This window comes from Scylla paramamosain, chromosome 9 (assembly GCF_035594125.1).
Source record: "Scylla paramamosain isolate STU-SP2022 chromosome 9, ASM3559412v1, whole genome shotgun sequence".
Lineage (NCBI taxonomy): Eukaryota > Metazoa > Arthropoda > Malacostraca > Decapoda > Portunidae > Scylla > Scylla paramamosain.
Genome location: NC_087159.1, coordinates 4,491,236 through 4,512,500, shown reverse-complemented (window position 1 = coordinate 4,512,500; position 21,265 = coordinate 4,491,236). Strand labels below are relative to the sequence as shown.

General features: G+C 45.2%; 1 protein-coding gene across 1 annotated transcript; it reads right to left on the bottom strand.

The window, feature by feature from the left end:
• Positions 1 to 10,388: 10,388 nt before the first annotated feature.
• Positions 10,389 to 20,812, bottom strand: LOC135103426 (glutamate receptor ionotropic, delta-2-like). The gene is made up of 12 exons (XM_064009631.1): positions 20,707 to 20,812; positions 17,962 to 18,158; positions 17,720 to 17,824; positions 16,913 to 16,989; positions 16,376 to 16,648; positions 15,732 to 15,859; positions 15,098 to 15,219; positions 14,673 to 14,904; positions 14,261 to 14,409; positions 14,021 to 14,110; positions 13,369 to 13,535; positions 10,389 to 12,036 (listed from the first exon to the last, which is right to left on the bottom strand). Exons 1-12 carry the CDS (start codon positions 20,783 to 20,785, stop codon positions 11,751 to 11,753), a joined length of 1,905 nt encoding a protein of 634 aa, XP_063865701.1. The 5' UTR covers positions 20,786 to 20,812; the 3' UTR covers positions 10,389 to 11,750.
• Positions 20,813 to 21,265: the final 453 nt, after the last annotated feature.

Here is a 21,265-nt window from a genome sequence, read left to right as displayed (position 1 = left end):
TGAAGTGTGCCGAGACTTTGATGTCCAACTCTCCATGGTTACCGGGAAGAGGCTAAGACGAAGAATTCCTTGATGTTGATAAAGAAAAGAAAGAGGGAGAGAGAGAGAGAGAGAGAGAGAGAGTGGGGGAACTGTCTGTATGTGTGTGTGTGTGTGTGTGTGGTGTGTGTGTGTGTATGACTGAGTGAGGGTATGTAAGTGTGTGTGTTTGTGTGTATTTATTAAGGCCATAAACTCACAAATAGCTCAAATGACCTCGCCTAGCTTTGTTTAATATTAATTTTCACATTCCTTACGGGAGAAATCAACTTAATGACGGTTTGAATCGTTGAAACACCCCCTCGTAGTTACCGTGAGGATCGACCAGGTAGCGTCTTACCCTCGCCATTCTCTCCACACACACACACACACACACACTATAAAGCATATTGATTTAACGCGTTACAACCCAAAGAACACCAGTAGGAGATAGAATACGAAAGAAGGAAGAATATGAGAGAACAGGAATGGGAGAAGAAAGGGATGAAGATGGAAATATGAAAGAGTGAATAAATGAGTTAGGAAGAGTATAAACATAAGAGTAGGTGCCAAGATTACAAGACAAGTGCATACATCACTACACACAGCTAGTTATGGTAATTAAGATGTAGTTGTGCTGGACGAGTAATTAGATGATTTATAATGCATTAGTAACGAAAAAAAGTATTAGCATTAACTTCTCATCCTTTAATCATATGTAAAATATAATGAAATCGATGTTGTGTTCTAGAAAAATTATAATAATAAAGCAAAATAAAAAAAAGACTTGCTTTCTCCTATTCTAAACTAGTGAGGTTTCATAGGAACGTGATATTGTAGCAGATAAGTGAAACAGAGCTTCGTAGAAATAGATATTTAATGAGAAATAAACAGGAAGTTGAGGTGGAGTGGTGCGGCGGTGGTCATGCGTGTGGTGGTGATGGTGGTAGTAGTGATGGCACTGATGATGAAAGATAGACAGAATAAACAAGGAAATGCACTACAAGAAAATGAGATGATGATGTGATAATCAGAGAAAATAGAAAAGACGGTCATGAAAAAAAGGTGGTGTTGGTTTTAAGGGTGGTAGTGGTGATGGTGGTGGTGATGAAGGTGGTGATTGTAATGGTCGAAATGGTGATGACAGTGAAGAGATAAACATCCTCCACTAGGTCATGCCCTTAATACCAAATATAATGGCACTCCACCACCACCACCACCACCACCACTACCTCAACGATAATCACCAGCCCATGTTTGCACGAGTGTGGGCGTGGGGTGGGCAGTTAACACGACCCCCTATTAAGCACCACCCACAGTGCAAATACCACCCACTTCATCCCACCCACCACGCACGCCACTCCACCTCATCCACTCCACACTCTATATTACTCCAGTCATTTCATCTCCCCCTCCCTCTCCTTCCGCCTCTCACTCTCTCGTCCACCCTCTCCCTTTTTGGTGCACACTGTGATCTGTTATCCTGTATTTACTGTAGGTCACGTGACGGAGCGGGGCGAGGCGGGGCAGGAAAGGTTAGGGTTGGGGTGGGGCAGGGATGGCTTTGGGCGGGGTGCTTCGGGGCGTGGCAGGCAGGAGTGGCCCTTAAGTGGATGACATCATGAGACTTTTATTAGTGGAAGGCAGGCAATTCTTGGGTGTGGCCTTGCTTACCAACAAACAAACTCATACACACACACACACACACACACACACACACACACACACACACACACACACACACACTATTTTTCGCTTCTTGTCCCATAAATTTGGTTAATGGTGCCTTTCGTGTCTTTTTTTTTATGTATATATTTTAAATTATATAAAACGTGAGAAAAGATAATTGCTCATCCCATATTTCCTTGGGCACATGATGAGGAGCGGTTTGCATTTCACAGATGCTGGGATAGCTCATAGAAAGGGAGAAAAAAGGCACCAGATTGCAGACCGTACATTTATCTACAACTTCAGAGGCGTCCTGCTCCCTCCAATTTAAGTCTGAGGTCCCTGTTACTTTCCCAAGGCATAAGTATGATTAATTTGGCTCTTATAGATGTTGTTGTTGTTTTTTTTCCTGTTAATAATACAGAATCCTTGTTAAACTATCACAAGAGTCATGAAAACACTCGAAGATTTCAAAAATTTCCAGTCGATTTTCTCCTTATAATTTTCGCCAGAAAGAAGAAAACGTAGATAGCTCTAGTGGCTGAGTACTTAAAGATGAATCTCAATCACTTAATATGCCACCCTAAACTAAAGCCAAACCCCTTAACGGTATAGAGAGTAAAACTAAGCTCATGCCTTGTACTAAAACGGTTAGCCTGTAACGAGCCTGGTAGGTCTGGTGGGTGTTCCCGAGCAGCCTCCTCGTCCCCGGGGAGTGATGAAGGGAATTAGACTGTAATTTGAAGCAGGGAACGCCAGCCCCTCTTAATGTGCTTATAATGGCTCGCTGCTTATCTTTAGGACTTCCACCCACGCTGAGAGATGCGGCGTGATGGCAGCGTGCTAGGCGTGATCGAGACCCAGAGAGAGAGAGAGAGAGAGAGAGAGAGAGAGAGAGAGAGAGAGAGAGAGAGAGAGAGAGAGAGAGAGAGAGAGAGAGAGAGAGAGAGATTTTGAACATTTATTCATCACCTAAATTTAAAAGGACATACTAGCTTTAACTTCGTACAGTGATTTTTTAAGCTAGTACTTTTCAAGAGAGAGAGAGAGAGAGAGAGAGAGAGAGAGAGAGAGAGAGAGAGAGAAAAAAATGTTACGTTGTCTATTCCTTCGTACCCTCTTCGCCTTCAAGACAGTTGGATAAGGATGGATGGTGGGTATTCGAGCAGTAGGTATGTTTTGTACTATGTTCTTATATTCTGAGCAGGATTACTCTAGTCTTCTCCTCAAATGGAAATAATTTAGACTATTGGGAATTGAAAAAAAAAATAGTCTCTCTCTTGGATGTTAAAAATCTAGGATATGAAAGTCCGTCTACCTTTCACTTTCACTGTTTACTTATAATTAGGAGAGTTTGATTAGAAAAGTTTCAATATCAAAAGTTTTGCGAATGAAAATTGGGAAGTTCTTTTAAGTATGCGAGATAGATTTCCTTCCTCCTTCCTTCAGTGATAAATCAGAAACGAGGAAATGGCCGTAAAACCCTCGTGGCGTCATCTGGTGAGTGTTTTTGCGTGAAGTGCTTGAGTAAATCTTAGTGAAGGGTATTTTCCTTATAAGCCACACACACACACACACACACACACACACACACACACACACACACACACACACACACACACACACACACACACACACACACACCACATCACATCACATCACAGTACCACATTGAACATTCATTTGATACTTAACTAACAAACAACCAAAACAAGTATTAAACTAATGAGAAACCGAGAGAGCATACATCTTCTCAAGCTCTTAAAGAACCTCTTCGGGAGAAAACCCATGATGAAAAACTTAAGAGAGGTGAAAAAAAAATACTGTCTGTTCTTCAGTGTTCTGATTCTTCTTAATGGTCTACTCATTCCTTAGCTGAAAGGTCACCTTCCCAAATTTTCGTAAAATCCGTTGGTTATTGCGTGAGGTATCTGGACGAACAGACAGTAAACAAAAAAAAAACAGATAAACAGACAGATTTCGTAATTTTATGTGGTGGAGTTTAACTCAATAAACACATAACTAATTATATAACACAACAAGTAACTATTGAACTAACCAGACAGACAAATGGACAGATAAACAGAAAGACAATCAAACAGATTTCGTCTCTTTATGTGGTGGAGTTACTCAATAAACACGTAACTAACCATATAACAAAAGCAACTAATTAACTAACCAACGTAATCTTTAACAAAAAAAAAACCTTAGAGCAAAATTTGTAGCATCACTCACTGTCAAGGCCACGCTGGGATCTGGCGGCTCGAAAAAAAAAGCAGCCTCGCTCCACCTCACTTTAGGAACCCTTTACTTTTTTCTCCCCAATGTGCATTCTGCGTCACATTTATGGCCACATTTATCATTCGTCACCAAAAAAAAAAAAAAAAAAAAAGGGTATGATTCTTACTTTTGCCTCGTGGCTGCCCGTGGACTGGCGCCAGGCTATAAAACTCTGCCTCGCGTCCTCCTCTGTCTGTATGTCTGTCTGTTCGTTAGTGTGTTTGTTGGTAGGTAGGTGTAATCGTCTATGTGTCTGTCTGTCGTTCGGTAGGTTGGTAGATATGTAAATGGGAAGGTGTAACTGTACATCTCTCTCTCTCTCTCTCTCTCTCTCTCTCTCTCTCTCTCTCTCTCTCTCTCTCTCTCTCTCTCTCTCTCTCTCTCTCTCTCTCTCTCTCTCTCTCTCTCTCTCTCTCTCTCTGTTACACCATTCGAAAGTCTCAAGAGAGAGAGAGAGAGAGAGAGAGAGAGAGAGTATTACACAAACTTCACACACATATACATCACGGCCACGCACGGCCTCGTAACACAACACACAACACACTCTCATCTTGCGTCACGTGAGCGGAGAGTGGATGGACGCTTCTCCCTGACTAATACAAGTAATGCCCCGCCTTGCACCGTGACCCACTCAGCGCCGCCACGCCACGCCACGCCACGCCACGCCACGCTAGGTACCCACCACGCACCACACCCAGGCACTGTACCAACATACCGGGGATCACGTAATGAGTGTAATGAGTTCAGTCACCCCTGGAATATGATATTAACCCTCTGGCATGCGAAAGAAAATGGTTTGGTGACTTGTTAAGTGTATTTTTGTAAAGGGTAGATTGTATGTTTAGTAAAGTTGTTTGGGGCTAGTTTGAGCATGTCAGGAGGAGAGGCGAAGTGTATGTAAGAGAGGAAGATCTAAGAGAAAGTTTGTGGATGCAGTGAAAGATATGCTTGTTATGGGTGTGACTTGGGAAGGCGCAGAATACTAGAGCGATGGGAAAAGGTTGATACACTCTCACTAGCAGGAGCAGCCGAAAGAACTAAAGTTATCTGGAGTCACTCAAATGAAGTAGTAAGTATCGTACAGTCATTGCCAGTTATATGGTTGAGGGTTTCTGTCCGGATCTGGAAAGAGGACACGCTGGAGGAGAATGCTTGGCGTGGAGAGGCGTGAGCTAGAAAAGTTTGTAGTTGCAGAGGAAGAAACATTAAGATTAAGAGGAGAACAAGAAATGAAAGATAAGAATGAAGGACAGAAGATGATATGAATACAGAAAGGGATAAGGAATGCTGAGTTGAGAGAGAGAGAGAGAGAGAGAGAGAGAGAGAGAGAGAGAGAGAGAGAGAGAGAGAGAGAGAGAGAGAGAGAGAGAGAGAGAGAGAGAGAGAATTACACCCCCCTTCACACGAGAACCAACCTTAAGTGACATTACCGAGTCCAAATTATTCCATCTGCTCCTCTCTAAATTTTAAACGCCTCATTTTAGTTTCATATGATTCATCTTTAGGACATGAATCATTTCCGGTGGCGAGGCAGCAAGGTGTGTGAGGGGGAGAGGGGGAGCAGGCCCGGCCATCCATCACATCGTCCCACCTGCGAAAAAAAGGGAAGGAAAGGACATCAAGTGTAATTAGAGAAAATTAGCCACGTTAATATGGAATAAAGTTAAATTGCTGTTGAGAAAGAGAGAGAGAGAGAGAGAGAGAGAGAGAGAGAGAGAGAGAGAGAGAGAGAGAGAGAGAGAGAGAGAGAGAGAGAGAGAGAGAGAGAGAGAGAGAGAGAGAGAGAGAGAGAGAGAGAGAGAGAGAGAGAGAGAGAGAGAGAGAGAGAGAGAGAGAGAGAGAGAGAGAGAGAGAGAGAGAGAGAGAGAGAGAGAGAGAGAGAGAAACGAATGCAAATGAGGAGGAAATTAGAAAGTTTCAGTCTTGTTCAAGTCATTTTCATAGTGTTGAGTTTCGCAGTCATCATCATCATCGTCATCATCATCCATCATCACTACCGCATAAGTACTGGAAGCACACACACACACACACACACACACACACACACACACACACACACACACACACACACACACACACACACACACACACACACACACACACACACACACACACACACACACACACACATACACATTAAAACTCTAAGGATAATTACATCTCTATTTCATAACCAAACATTACACACGAGAACTTCAGTGAAAGACGTTTTTGTATCACCAGACACGCGAGGCAACCAGAGTGCAGGTGTTGTAGTTTCATCCTCTCAAGGCAGGCCATGGAAGGCTCACGTGATGGCCAGGAAGTGGACGGTCGCTGCATCGTAGTATTTGTAAAGTATTCAGAAAGAGCATCAAAATCCATGGGGCCAAACAGTGTATTGATAATTTCACTGGTAAGGTTCAGTTCGTCTCCTGAACTGGGTGTAGAATGGACACAATAAAAGCATGGAAAAAAATAGAAAATAAATAAATTAACCGGAGGGGAAGGAGGAGGAGGAGGAGAAGGAAGAAGAGATGATGGTACTTGCTAATATTTATGTATCCTAAATTCACTTGCATTTACTATCCCCTCTTATACTCTTCAGGCTAAAAACCACCATCAATTTATTCTCAAACGTCACATTAAGCCTTCCCAACATTTGACGTGCCCAGCGCCGCGAATAGAAACACTGGGGACGTCACGAGTCTTAAACATCCATCAGTGGAAGAATTGCAGGTGTGACGCCCTTGTCTGGTCACGTGGGTGGGTGGTAGCGGGGGGCAGCTGTGTAGCAGATAAGGGAGAGGGAGACAGAATGAAAGGGAGGGGAAGGACACGTGTTTTATGCTCCTTTGAGAGACTAAACATACACACCGCCATGCATACAATCAATATCAATGTATTTGCTTGCTATATTTAGCGGTCACCTCAGTGTTTTATGGTCTCCTACTAATTCTTCGGGACCTCGTCACACCGCCATGCATACAATCAATGTCAGCGTATTTGCTTCCTATATTTAGCTGCCGCGTCAGTGTTTTATGGCCTCGTACTAATTCATCGGCGCCTCATCGCAACGCCACTGCTACGAGCCTTTATTCCCACCGCTCGCCCTTCCAGATATTCCAGAACGATCATTGGACACAGGGAACCCGCGCCGCCTGTCCTGGAACCCCTTTTTATAACCCCACTTTACGAGGCGCCCCTCCCACCCCGCCTCCCTGTGCCCCCAGGTTGTAATATGCCGGCCACGTTCATTTTTTATCAGTTTACGTCGTCACGTCTCCGTTTTCTATGGATCATCCTCTCCCCACACGGGCAGCACTGAGAGGGTGTTGGTCTTGCGCTGCCATTACCTTTTCTCTTCGCCTAGGAATCTCATCTCGTATATCTGCCGCGCCGTCACCGAATAACTGACCAGAGAAAGAGAAACGAGCAGTGCACACGGCGACACACACACACACACACACACACACACACACACACACACACGAGGCAGCCTCCTATACCTGTGAGTGAGTTCAGCCCGGTGGATCCTTCGTTCCTGCCGTGGTTTTATAGCGAGGGGAGTCAGTGATCAGTCGTCGCTCTCTTCTCTGGCACGTCATAATGTCTTCTGCGACAGTCCTTTCTCCCTTTTTTATTGTGATTCGTCAGCGTCGTTCCCGGAGGCTCGGTGAGGTTGGCTTGACTGGCTTGGCGGCTGTCTGGCTGGCTGGTGGAAGTGTGATGGCGCTATTATTAAACTAGGACCGTATTTTCAGACATTTCACAGTCTTAGCTCTCAAGTTTTCAAGGGCGTTCTCATTATTCTCTTTTTTAGACTGGAGCCGTATTCTCAAACATTTCAGGGTCTCCGCTCCCCGACTTCTAACATTCTGTAATGGAATTTATCGAGTTTTCAAGGGTATTTTCATTATTCTGTTATTAAGCTCGAACCGTATTCTCAAACATTTCGGTGCCTCATATCCACTACTCTTAACAGCCTCTCGTGGAGTTATCGAGTTTTCAAGTATGTTTTTATTATTCTATTAGTAAACGAGGAAACATATTCTCAAACATTCTTGAATATTTCAGCTTCTCGTATCCACTACTTTCAAGTCTCTAGTGGACTTTGCAGAATGTACAAGAATATTTTCATGACTCTATTGATACATTAGCGATAAAAAAAAACACCCGTGGAAACTTAACTGATCATCCCCGTGGCCTTTGAAAACAGTCCTTATGAGACCCCGAAGCGTGTCGAGATACGGGCCCCAAGACTGTACTTCCCCAGCGGTACCTCTCCCCCGCTCTATTAATGACACGAGGCACTAGAAAGAACGCTTGGCTTTGAGAGGGAGACTCAGTTAATTTATTTTTATGGTGTATCTCGAGGGAACTGATTCTTGGTGATCCTCTTTCATGGGGCGCCTCTTTCCGTGTGTCTGAGCTGGACGGGGTGTTCTGCAAGGGCGTGGCTGTGCTGGCCTGTGTCAGTGGTGGGGAGTAATAGGTTTCTTGTATACTATCACCATACATACATACACATCACCGACCTTACACTTGGTATATACTAGCATTCTCTTATGCATTGTCTTATACACTCATATACGTGGTGCAATCTTATGTATAGCTGGTAAACACACACACACACACACACACACACACACACACACACACACACACACACACACACTCCTCACAGTTTACACGTGCAATAAAAGACGAATTTAAGATTATACCGTGCTGTTTTTCCTTGTTTTTCATCTTTTTTTCTTTCTTTCCATTATTTCTCTTTTCCTCCTCCTCCTCCTCCTCCTCCTCCTCCAAGTCTATTGTGCTCTGATGGCGTTGGCATGAAAACAAGAGGAGAAGGAGGCAAAAGAGGAGGAGAAGGAGAAAGAGGAGAGAGAGAAGGAAGAAGAGGAGGAGGAGGAGGAACATTGGAGAAGTGGTGGGCGGCTAGAATAATGTTTCCTCATCCTCATACTCCCCAACGACTCCCCGCATTTCCTCCCCCCTCCCCTCCCCCTCCCGCCACTTCCCCAAGAATCTATTCCCCGATCCAGTCTCCTCTCCTCCTCCTCCTCATTCTCCTCTTCCTCCTCCTCTCGCCACGCCCACGCCTTCACACGCCCACACGAAGTCTCATTCTAGCGACGCTCACGAGTGGCTGAAATTAATCTGGTAGCATTCTAAGTAAAGAGAGAGAGAGAGAGAGAGAGAGAGAGAGAGAGAGAGAGAGAGAGAGAGAGAGAGAGAGAGAGAGAGAGAGAGAGAGAGAGAGAGAGTTGGGAGGGACTTTAAGGATTTGGTGGCAGTTTTGTGGCTTAGGATTTTTTTTTTTTCTTTTATCAAATTTTGTTCTTGTTCTTCCTCCTCTTCCTCCTCCTCCTCCTCCTCGGATGTAGTATTATTATTTCTAATAGTAATAGTAGTAATAGTAGTAGTATTTATAGTAATAGTAGTAGTAGTAGTAGTAGTAGAAGTAGTAGTAGCAGCAGCAGCAGATTAGGTTTGGTTACTACTACTACTACTACTACTAATACTAATATTGCCACTATTCTGCATCACACCACAAAATATCACCAACTACAGTACATTCAACACTCCATCTTGCACTCAATCAATCACTGAAAGACTCACTCAATCGTTCACACAGTCAATCACTCACCCGGTTCCTCTGTTCAGCCAAGGAAATAAACATCAATATCTTCTACTCACGCACTGACACACCCCACCTCCCCTCAGCAGCACAGCCACAGAGAGATAGCCACTGAACCACACCTATCAGAACCACACAGACATAGACATAAGCTAACCAGACACTCATAACCACAGCCACAGCGCCACATACAGACAGACACTAGGCATCAACATTTATCATAGTCACAGTCATAAAGAGACAACCACTAGCCATCTACACACACACACACACACACACACACACACACACCTCCCTCCTTCAGACTCACCTTCAGGGATCCAAAGGGCCACTTTATAACCCTATTTACATACCCTTACGCCCTTACGCTTCCCCTTTTGTCCCTCCACTTGCTGTGACCTCGCGTCCTCACATTCCCCTCACATTCCCCTCATATTCCTCTTGTGTCTACGGTCCACGTGCATTCTCTCTCTCTCTCTCTCTCTCTCTCTCTCTCTCTCTCTCTCTCTCTCTCTCTCTCTCTCTCTCTCTCTCTCTCTCTCTCTCTCTCTCTCTCTCTCTCTCTCTCTCTCTCTCTCTCTCTCTCTCTCTCGAGGCGAAGTTAGGTGTTTTTTAGCGTGTGTGTGTGTGTGTGTGTGTGTCAAGGTGAGGCAGGTGAGTGGGAGGAAGGATGAAAGGGAAGGAAGCAGAGAGAGAGAGAGAGAGAGAGAGAGAGAGAGAGAGAGAGAGAGAGAGAGAGAGAGAGAGAGAGAGAGAGAGAGAGAGAGAGAGAGAGAGAGAGAGGGAGGAAGGGGGGGCATTTAACACACTGATAAAGCAAGGGCAGTAAGTTAGCAGGTTCATTAATTACGTTTCATCATTAAAATCTCGGAATTAGTCGCACACTTAACACAGCCGTTCAATTTTCTTTTATTTTATTTTTCTTGTTTATTTATTTATTTTTTTTTATTTTTTTAGTTAATATGTCAAGCACTCAGCATTGAAGGATTAATAACACGTATTCTAAATGTCAGTTTGCTTATATATGTATTTAACTTTTATGTATCTATAATATAGGAGTATTTTATTGGTTACGTTCTACCCGTCTTTGTCCTTTCAATTATCATCCTTCTATTCTTATCTATTTTGTATTTCTTTTATCTCTGCTCTCTATAGGCTTCGAATATTCGCTTATTTCCTGTCATATCTATCCATCTGTCTCTCTACCAGTCTATATTTTCACCTGTCACTTTTACATATCTATTAATTTACCTATTAACTTGTGTTTCTACCTGTCAGTCTTATTTATCTATTAATTTACATGTTTACCTTGTGTTTCTATCTGTCACTTACCTGGTAAATAGTCACTACAGGTCACCGTTATTATTATTATTATTATTATTATTATTATTATTATTATTATTATTATTATTATTATTATCATTATTGTGACGCCCACCACTTATGTCTTTATCTTGTCTTCCTCGTCCTCCTCCTCTTCTTCATCGTCTTATTTACTTTTCTTGTCATTTCTCTTCCTCCTTATCATCACATTTCTTTTCGTAGTTCTTGTGTTTTTTTTTTTCCTGTGTCCTCCCCGTTTGCTTTCATTTCCTCCTACTCCTTTTTTTTCTTCGCTCTCATCTTTTTCTCCCTTTCCTCTAACCCTTTCTTCTCATCCTTGTCTTAGTATTTTATGTTTTCTCAATCTTCCTGGTTATTTTTCTCCTTACTCTCATGTTTTTTCCTCATTATCCTCGTCTTCTTTTCCCTTCTCATTCTTTCTCATCTCGTCTTATTTTCTTCCTTCTTACCTTCTTATCCTTTTTATCTGATCCTCATCTTAGTCTTCTCTTCCTCGTCTTCATAATTCTAGTTCTCCTCGCTTGCTGTCCGTCTATTTCACATCCCTCAACTCCTGCCGTTGACTCCCCGCAGTGCTCGCGTCCTCGCCTCACACGGGAAGGAAACACAAAGACCACAGCAAGTCTTTACGAGACGCGGCGGCAGTAATGAGTGGAAGGCCTGGTGTTGGTGGGTGTTGCCGTGGGGGCTGTTGCAGTTATGGGCGCTGTTATGGCCGTGCGGTGCGAGTCTATCTATCTGCCTGTATGTTTACGACTCTGAGCTGCTAAGACTCTGCTAAGAAATGCTGCTACTAGGCTGTGGTGTCGCTGTTTCACATGATTCCCTCACGCGGCGGCAAGGAACCTGACCGAAGGAAATGAAGCGCTGGCCCGTCCATACCCATAGCTAGTCCATAGAGGGTGCAGCGGTGGTATATCTTCTCAGCCACGAGCGCTGCAGTAGCTACCAGGAACCCCAGCAGGAGGATGAAGAAGGCTGCCTGTAGGTGGACTAAGGTGATGGCGTAGTTCTTCTCCTCCTCCACAGACTTGGTTACTTTGAGCACCTCTTCCTTCATCCACTTCCCGATCACTCCCGAGGCGGTGATGCTCGTCAGACTGTGATGGAGAGGCAGGGAAGGTGGTGAGGCGTCATGCAGGATGGTGGTGAAGTTTGTGGGTCAGGTCGTGAGGGGTGAGAGAAAGAGGAGGTGGAGGAGGAGAAAGAGGAAGAAGAGGGACATGTGAGGCCGTGATGAGGTGAGGGAGGGATGCCAGTGAGTCTAGAAAGAATGTGAGATTGTAGGTCAGGCCGTGGCAAAGGGAGAGAGGCAGAAAATTAAGGATATTTTGAGGGAAGTGAAGATAGTAAGGGAAGGCAGAAATATTCGTGAGAGTACAGAGATTACGAGATGTGGTACAAACTTTGCAAAACGAGAAGAGGGAGGGACTTTTATGTAAGAATGACTTGCAATTCATCACACAAACACACACACACACATATACTGTCCTTGAGGGATGATGAAGGTCCTTTGTCTTTCACGCGAGGGGGTGTGCGTGCAGGCAGGCCACACACACACACACACACACACACACACACACACATACACACACACACACACACACACACACACACACACACACACACACACAAGGACGCGAGGAGGAATTGCTGCATTTCTTCCACTGCCGCCCAAACAAAAGCCCGGTGTGTGACCCTCAACTCTGGCCTTTTGTTAGTGTGCAGGAAGAGAGGCGGCCCAGACTCCCCCACCCACTCTATACTCCAAATGCCGCCCTTGTAACACAAACACACACACACACACACACACACACGCGTTAAAAAATCCTTTTCATTCCCCCCCATCAACTTCTCTGTCCCTCGATTTCCTTCCATTAAAAAAATAAATAAACTAAAATTTCCGAACCCATCACGTGTTCCTACAATGCACAGAAGACAGCAGACGGGGAGACAAATCTGAGATCACGCGTGGGAGTCGTTTGGGATAAGAAGGCGTAGCGTCACTGCCACACAAACACCCGCGCTGAGAAAACCGTTTAGGGAATCGTGGTTAAATCGCTCCTTTCCCCTCCGGCTTTAGGAAAAGCTCCGGAAAAAACGTCACACTGGAGAGTGCAATAAAAAACGGAGCTACAAGTCGTGTTCCGAGTGGAGAGGGGAGGCTTAGGGTGGGATTCTCCTCCTTGGTGGGCCTACACGGTGCTGTGGAGGCGTGTTGGTGTGTAGAGAGTGAGGTAAGGATCGTCATGGCATAGGTATGGGAATCTGGGTAAGAGATATGTATATGTGGTGCTTCTTTCTTTTTCTGTTTGTTTATCCGTCTTTATTTGTTTATTTATCCTTGTTTGTTTCTGTCTATTTGTCTGTCGGTTTGTCTGTTTGTCTGTCTCTCCTTACATCAGTCCTATACAAAGTTTCGAGTGTCTCACATGGGGTTGACAACCACTCTGATGGGCGAGCCGGTAGGGAAGGCCGTGGCGTAACTCTGCGGGTAGAACGAGTCTCTGGAGATGTAGAATTTCTGGACGCCCCTCGCCGCGGCCCGCACCTCCGAGCCAAGCCTGGCGTTGACGAAGACGAAGGGGCCATTCATCACCTGTGGGTCATCACGCCTGTCACTACCGCTCCGCACACTCACATTCATCACACTTGTCATTCACACTCTGATGACAATGGGTATTTCCAACCGTTGAGTAGTAGGTAATAGTTTTAATGCCGGTGATGAAACAGTAACAAAATCTGTGCATGCTTTGGTGATCACTGAGGACTGCTTGGTAATGGGTCAGACTCGCTTCTTTGCCTCCAGTGTCTTGCCAGGGTTCGGTCCCCGGCAGCGACCTCTCATGGGCAAAGTATCCCACATTTAAATCAATTTCTTAGTGTTTCCGTGATGTTCGAAAGACAGAACTATTATTTAGACAGATGGAAGGTGGGTGAAAACAGACATTCTTAAAGTATAAGTGAAAATAAACATATCGTAAGTATAGAGAAGCTCGCTTGTAACGTGCGCATAGATGACGGTAATGATACACTGACGAACAAAACCAATTCATTCATTGAGGAACGCCCGGCCTGGCTCACCTTGTCCACTCCGCCGTCGTAGTTCTTGGCGTAGCCGGTGGCGGGGTCGAACACTTCCCAAATATCCTTGTAGATGCCGCCCTCCGCGTCCTGCAAGCCGCCCGCCACTCATCAGCCACCACCGCCATCCTCCCAGGTCCCACCACCCAGACATTAACACCCGGACTTTTATATCATCACCAGAGAGAGAGAGAGAGAGAGAGAGAGAGAGAGAGAGAGAGAGAGAGAGAAATAGCGTACCTTAAAGAGGAAGGCGTTGGAAGTGCCCTCCACCACGGCAGGTTGAAGGTCGCCGCGCCGCGCCGCCTCCAGCAAGTCGGTGAGGGTCTCGATAGGCTTGGTGAAGGCGGGCAAGGCGAGCACGGCGGTCAGCGTCCCGGCGTACATGGCTGCGCGACAATACCCGGAGTTATCGTTGTGGCTTCCTCTATGGCGTCTGTGTCTTCAGGAGCCACTTAACATGACGCAATAAATCTACAAACTAATCTTGAAGGGTAAGATAGCGAAACTTTTTAATTCACTGGAAAGTGTCGATATTCTTTCGTTCCCTAAGTTTTTGAGGGCTATTTTACATACACTTCCCCAACACCTGAAAGCTGATCGCTGTCCGGACACACCCCGCCTCGCCCCTGATGACTTGAGCGAGACTCACCGTAAATAATGAAGCAGAACAGATACCAAAAATAGAAGACAACTCTCAACGGGACATTGTTGGGAAAGAGGAGGTTCCCCTGTACCACGAGGGAGCGGAAGGCGGTGAAGGAGAGCGTGTTGAGGGACAGCGTGGACAGGCCACTGGTGCCGATGCATCGCTGCCGTAGCCACCCCACCGCCGCCACCATGGGGCCCATCACCAGCGTCACCACCACGATCGTCCCCCATACCTGGCAGGGACACAGATTGGGCTATACTTCCATCATGGCGGCGCCTCACCCACTCCTGTTAACTCTTTCACTTGTAGACATTATTCCCGATTGTTTTATAAGTGAGCCACATACACGCCTGTGTCACGCCACTTCTTATTGCTTCGAGTAGTCTGTCTATCCTGCACTCACCTATGTCCTTTGTTTTCCTTACCTGTGCGGAAAACGGGGAGAAGGCAGCGAAGGCACGGTTTTTCTCCTTCGGGGCGGGAGACACGAGGATGGTGCCCTCAACGAAGTAAGGCGTCGAAAAGTCCACCACACGCTCCCTCTTGCCTGTTTTGAGACACTGAGATGAGAAGCTGAGTGCGTCTGGATGCGTGGCGTGTTGACGGTCTTGCTGGGGCACAGAAAGGGAAGGAACCACCGCGCACGGGTCATAGCTTGAGTGTGAAAGTTTTCCTATGAATTCCTCTCCTGTCGTTACTGAATTTTTTAGGTTAGTTTTAAACTTGAACAGTTAAATATCTTGCCGACATAATTTTGCTATCAATCTAAAAGTTTTCACCTTTGTTTGTCCTTGCATGTCAAGAGGAAGACTGGAAGATAAAAAATCGACAAATAAAAAGGAGACATATAAGCGCCACTCCTCGGAAAGGAATGCTGGACTGAGTGATGAATGTCAGTGCTACAGTGGGTCGTGGAGGTCATCTACCGTGCTGTCTTTTCTTGAATTCTTTTATGCTATAAGAAAGAGGAAGGCGTGGAGGTGACCAAGTGCATACACTCTGCGGGAGTCTTAGGTATCAGAGAGGCGCAGCGTGATGGTGGGCCGCGTGATTGAATACCTGTGACGGTGATCTCATTGATAGCCAAGTCCGCCTCGCGTCGCGCCACCACCCCGATCATGCCCGTCACCCATCCGTTAGGAAGCACCTCCCCCCACTGCCCGTCCGCCGCCTCCACCAGCCGATACCTACAAGGATCGCCTCGTCAGCAGGGAAAGCGTATTCAATTTATCTGTTAAACTCCTTGCCTGCTTTTGTATTTCCTCCTACCAGTGATCTGAGGTATTCAAGAGGAAGATTTAAAGATACTTCTCAAAATTTTGGATAACCCTTTGACTATACTCTCAAAGAACTGGCCCCTTCAATGGGCCTTTTAGTTTTGTAGGCGTTTTTGTTCACTTGAGCCAGTGTCATTCTTACGTACGAGTAAGAAAAATTTTATCATTAATCTAGACGGGGAAGGAATCTTTACTTGATATAGACTTGGATAGGAACATGAAAGATTGGGAACCTCGTAAAAAGATCTGGTAAAGAAACTGGACAGTCATGAAAAGGCAAACGTAAGAAGAAAGACCTGTCCAAACTAACAGAAAGGAGATGGAACACTAAACACAACAGGAAAATTTTCCCAACACATTCGAGGAAGGAATCGCTAAACTATCGCTACAGAATCACCGCCTCACCGTAACTCAGCAACGACTCACGTGAAGTTGAGTTTGTTGGCGAGGATGTTGAGGAGATTGACGTCAATTCCATCGCCGGGGAAGAGCGTGCCGTCCGGGAACTTCCTGAGCCTGAAGTAGGGCGAATTCTCCACCACCACCGCCCGCAGCAGCCGCCCGCCCATGTTCCCGTACTGCTGCGACGCCAGGCGGGTCAGCGGCGCCGCCACCTTCTGCTTCCCGCCGCCCCTACCACCGCCGCCGCCACTGCCGCCTCTTTCGTCGCCCCAGGACCACCTCCCCGCCTCCTGAAACCTGCAAGAGGATTAGCATGTGGATTCTCTTCCTTCACTGCCTCCTCCACCTCCTATCTCATTTCTATTTTGCCATCGCTTCTCCTCTTCCTCCACCTCCTCCTGTCTCATTTATATTCCGTTACACACACACACACACACACACACACACACACACACACACACACACACACACACACACACACACACACACACACACACACACACACACACACACACACACACACACACACACACACACACACACACACACACACTCACTCACTTGGTCTCGCCCCGCATATCCATATAGGAGGACAGCACCTGGTAACTGCCCGCCTTGCCGCGCGCCGCCACCGTCACCTGCCACGCACATAGAATAAATATTGAGGTAATTCGAAAAATACCACTGACAACAAAAGAAGTGATGGACTAATAGAAACATGTAGTGCTTAGAGTTTTATTTCTGCTCAGTAAAATAGTCCATGTTTTCTGAAATTATGTAAAAAGTGTTATATTGCTAAGTGCTAAGTTGTTAAGAGTTGTTCGGTCTATTCGTTGAGTGATTAACCCGTGTCCTGCCTGAACTCGCAGCAAACTCCTGCCTGGTGATAAGGAGGCGCCGTGATGAAGTTAGCTAATCTACGTAATGTATGTGTACTGAAGTGTGTTCCTGAAGTCTCAGTGAAGTGGTGTTGATATGGGGAAAGTTCCGTGTGTGTGTGTGTGTGTGTGTGTGTGTGTGTGTGTGTAGAGCTCAACGACTCTCCTCAGTGTTTCTGAAATGCGAGGAACGCCACTGAGAGAGGACACCAGCAGGGAGAAGAATCATACTCCCTTCCTTCCTTATATTTTTTTTTTCATCTTCTTTCTCCTTGTTTACTTGTCCGTGCTTCCTTTCCCTCATTTTACTTTCTTAATGTTTATTGTTTTCTCACTTTTCTCATTTACTTGGTGCTTCCTCCTCCTCTTCCTCCTCCCATGACTGCCCTAACACAACTCCTTCCCCAACACTCCCCTTACTTGACATTACCTTTCACTCTCTTCATTTACATGACCCCCTCCCATTCACCCCACCTGACGTCACCCTCACCTGCGTTCCCTCTCGAAGGCCAGAGAATAAGTCGAGCGTCGCCCCTTCCTCTTGCAGCACCACGTACCAGTGAACGGAGGGCGATTCTAGGCCCACCTGGCGAACCTGACGGAGGGAGTGACTAGCTTAGAGAGAGAGAGAAAGAGAGAGAGAGAGAGAGAGAGAGAGAGAGAGAGAGAGAGAGAGAAAACTTTTTTTGTCATCTCAGAGAAAGGGCAGCTGTGTAAAGAACATTTCGATACCTGAGTGAAAATTTCTGAGGTGTGTGAGGCTGAGCAGGCGACTAGCACATTCTTATGAGTGACGGGGCTGTAACCTTGCGTGAGGGCCTTCTGGATACCCCGCAGCCATGCCACTAGCGACGAGGACGAGGACGAGCAGCGGAAGAGCGTCAAGCCTCCACCGTTGTCGCTGCTCGTCGTTACCGCCCCCGCCGAGCCTGCAGGAGACGCGGAAGGTGAGGGAGTGGACGTGAAGGTGATGCGAGGGTGAGTGATGGTGTTCTGGAGGGCTGCTGAGAAGGGGTACGCGGTATTCAGAGAGGCACAAAGGAGGCCGTGGCACTAATGATGATCACTAATCCAGGTATCGATCACATGTAGCTTGATGCCGCGGGAAAGTCTCAAGGTGTTATGTTACGCAGTGAGATTCTCCTTTCTTGGCCTCGTCCTTCCCTGTCTTGTATCTTTTGTTTTTCTATCTTTTGTTCCTTACTCGTTTTTTTTTTTTTTTCGTCGCTGGGATGTACATGTATTCAGGATTTTTTTTCTCTCTCTCTCTTTTTAGTCTATCTTTATATCTTTTTTTTTATTGTACTTTTTTTTTCAGTCTCCCCGAAGTTTCGCCGTGGCAGAAGTCTTGGGAGAATGCTTCCAGATTTTATATATGTCTGCTATGAGTCTTTTTCCATATTTCCTGTTGATTGTATGGCATCTGAGGAGACTTTCATACTCGGAGTAACTTCTTGCTTCTTTAGTCTTACAGTAAACATGATTCTTTCTTCATGTTAATAATTATCTACTACAAACCGTCAATGAATTCAGTTAATCTTCATTATATTTACATATATTGAACGCATCATTACATCCACAACATTCATTGTTTTTTTTTTTTTTTTTTTTTTTTTTTTTTTTTTTTTTTTTTTTTTGCTTCGAAGTACTATCCTGACTAACACCTGCTCATGATAATTAGCCTCACGCGGCCACCAGCAACTCTGAGCGGGGCGTCACTTAGCAGATGTGCCTCTTCAGCCCTCCCGCCCCGCCTCACCACCACCCCACCGCCCCTCACACTTCAGCCCGGCACACGAGCACACTTCATCCCAACTCCTGAAGTCATGAGTGTGAAGCGATAGAGAGAGAGAGAGAGAGAGAGAGAGAGAGAGAGAGAGAGAGAGAGAGAGAGAGAGAGAGAGAGAGAGAGAGAGAGAGAGAGTATAACTGATTGAGTGACCGAAAGACATCTTGACTGACATCTTGACTGACAAACTGACTATCTGACTAACTGACTGACTCACATGCCTACAAGCAAAAAGACAGACCTAACCACAATGCAATCAAAACATGTAAAGAAGTAAAAAATAGCTAAGTTACTCAAAGAGACTTGCGTTTTCTGAGAGTCAAACCCACCAAATGCATTTTCCTTGTGCAGTATTTAAGGGCAACTACGTTAGAAAGTTGTATAGTATATGTTGGCTCCAATAGGCTCTTCACTCATAAAAGTCCCCATTCATGCCTCACACTGCCCGCCTGCACCTGACACTCCCCAACTACATGAGACGAGTTTTTCTTTTTTTTTTATTTTTGTGCGTGTGTATGTTTTCAATGGTGAAGCAGAAAGTTTATTGTACTTTCACTGCAATCGTGAAAATACTCTGGGAAGCCCCCAAGTAGACCAGAGCTTGTTAACAGTAAATGTAAGAAGACTCTGCAATGTTTGAAATTATGATAGAGACGTTCAGTTATCATTAAGCTATTTATTGTTATTATCATTATTATTATCATCATTACTAACATTACTTTTTTGCTGCTATTTCTCCTCTCTCTCTCTCTCTCTCTCTCTCTCTCTCTCTCTCTCTCTCTCTCTCTCTCTCTCTCTCTCTCTCTCTCTCTCTCTCTCTCTCTCTCTCTCTCTCTCTCTCTCTCTCTCTCTCTCTCTCTCTCCACCAAGTCACCTCGGCTGTCTTCGTAAACACAAATAATGCAGTCCGCTCAACCCTTGCTCGCCTGTCCCTTATGAAAACTTGAGGCCGCCTATTGCCCGTGGCGGCGCGAGGCAGACACGACACGGCTTGAGGAGGACTGGGAAGGACTGGTAGATCATGAATTTTTGACCAGTGACATTAGGGAGCATATGCAGCGTTTAGGGGTCTCGTGTTATCATGCATAGTTGTTTGTATGTATATTGATAAAGGAGGAGGAGAAGGAGGTAGAGGAGGAGGAAGAGGAGGAGGAAGAGGAGGAGATGGATAGTGACGTATATGGAAGAGATGAATGGACGAGAGGTAGAAATAAGTGGATAGTGAAGCAGAGTGACTGAAATAAGGGAAGACTGAAAGGAAAAGAGACAAAATAAGAGAATAGATAAAAAAAAAAAAAAACATACAGACGAGATTACAGGTTATTGGGATTCAGTGGAAATGATAAAGGTAAAGGTGAAGATAAACCATAGTGAGAAATGAAGCTTGTTCTTTGCTCTTATCTTTGTGGAATCATTATCATCAAGTGTTTTCCTCGGACGTTTTGAGTCACCTGTGAAAGATTGTTTTCTTGCGTCACCCCCGTGTATAATGTATATATGCATGAGTTGGAGTGAGGGAAGCGAGGTGTTGTGTAGGTGTGAAGGAATGTTTGTGAGATAATACTCTGTGCGTGTATATGAATTTTTTTTTTTTTTTTATGTAAGGACTCCGGCAAAGGTCAACACAAAATGGAAAGAAACTCCCAATAAAAGCATGAAGTGTGTCTGTGTGTGTGTGTGAGGCGCACCTAGGAGGGAGGGGTCGTACAGCAGGTAATACACAGTGGCGTTGGACTGCGAGACGAGATACTGAAACAAAGCCACCATCCGCGCCTCCGCCTGCGATCCCGCCGCTATCCTGGGAAAAAGAAAAGATCCTGAGGACATTATACAGTAGGATAGTTCCAGTACACTTAGACTAGCATTCTTAGACACTTTGTTCTCTAATAATGACCGTTTTCAAAGGCCGCAGAGAAGATTACTCGGGTTCCTTTCCAATTGATGATACAGAATCCTTGTTAATCTGTCACTAGAATCATGAAAATATCCTTGAAAACCGCAATAAAATCGGACCCTCTTTAAAATCGCTGTGATAGTAGGTGGCTTAAGAATACGGCCTCTAAGGGCATCATGACCTCCTCAGTACCTGTTCACACTAATTAAACCTCACCTTGAATGGGCTCCCAATTAAATCATGTTTTCTTAAATTTAAAGGAATCATATGTAAATAGAAAGATAGATAGACTGATTGATTGATCGACTAATTCATTCATTAATAGACAGAAGAGGAAAAAAAGATAAGACAGG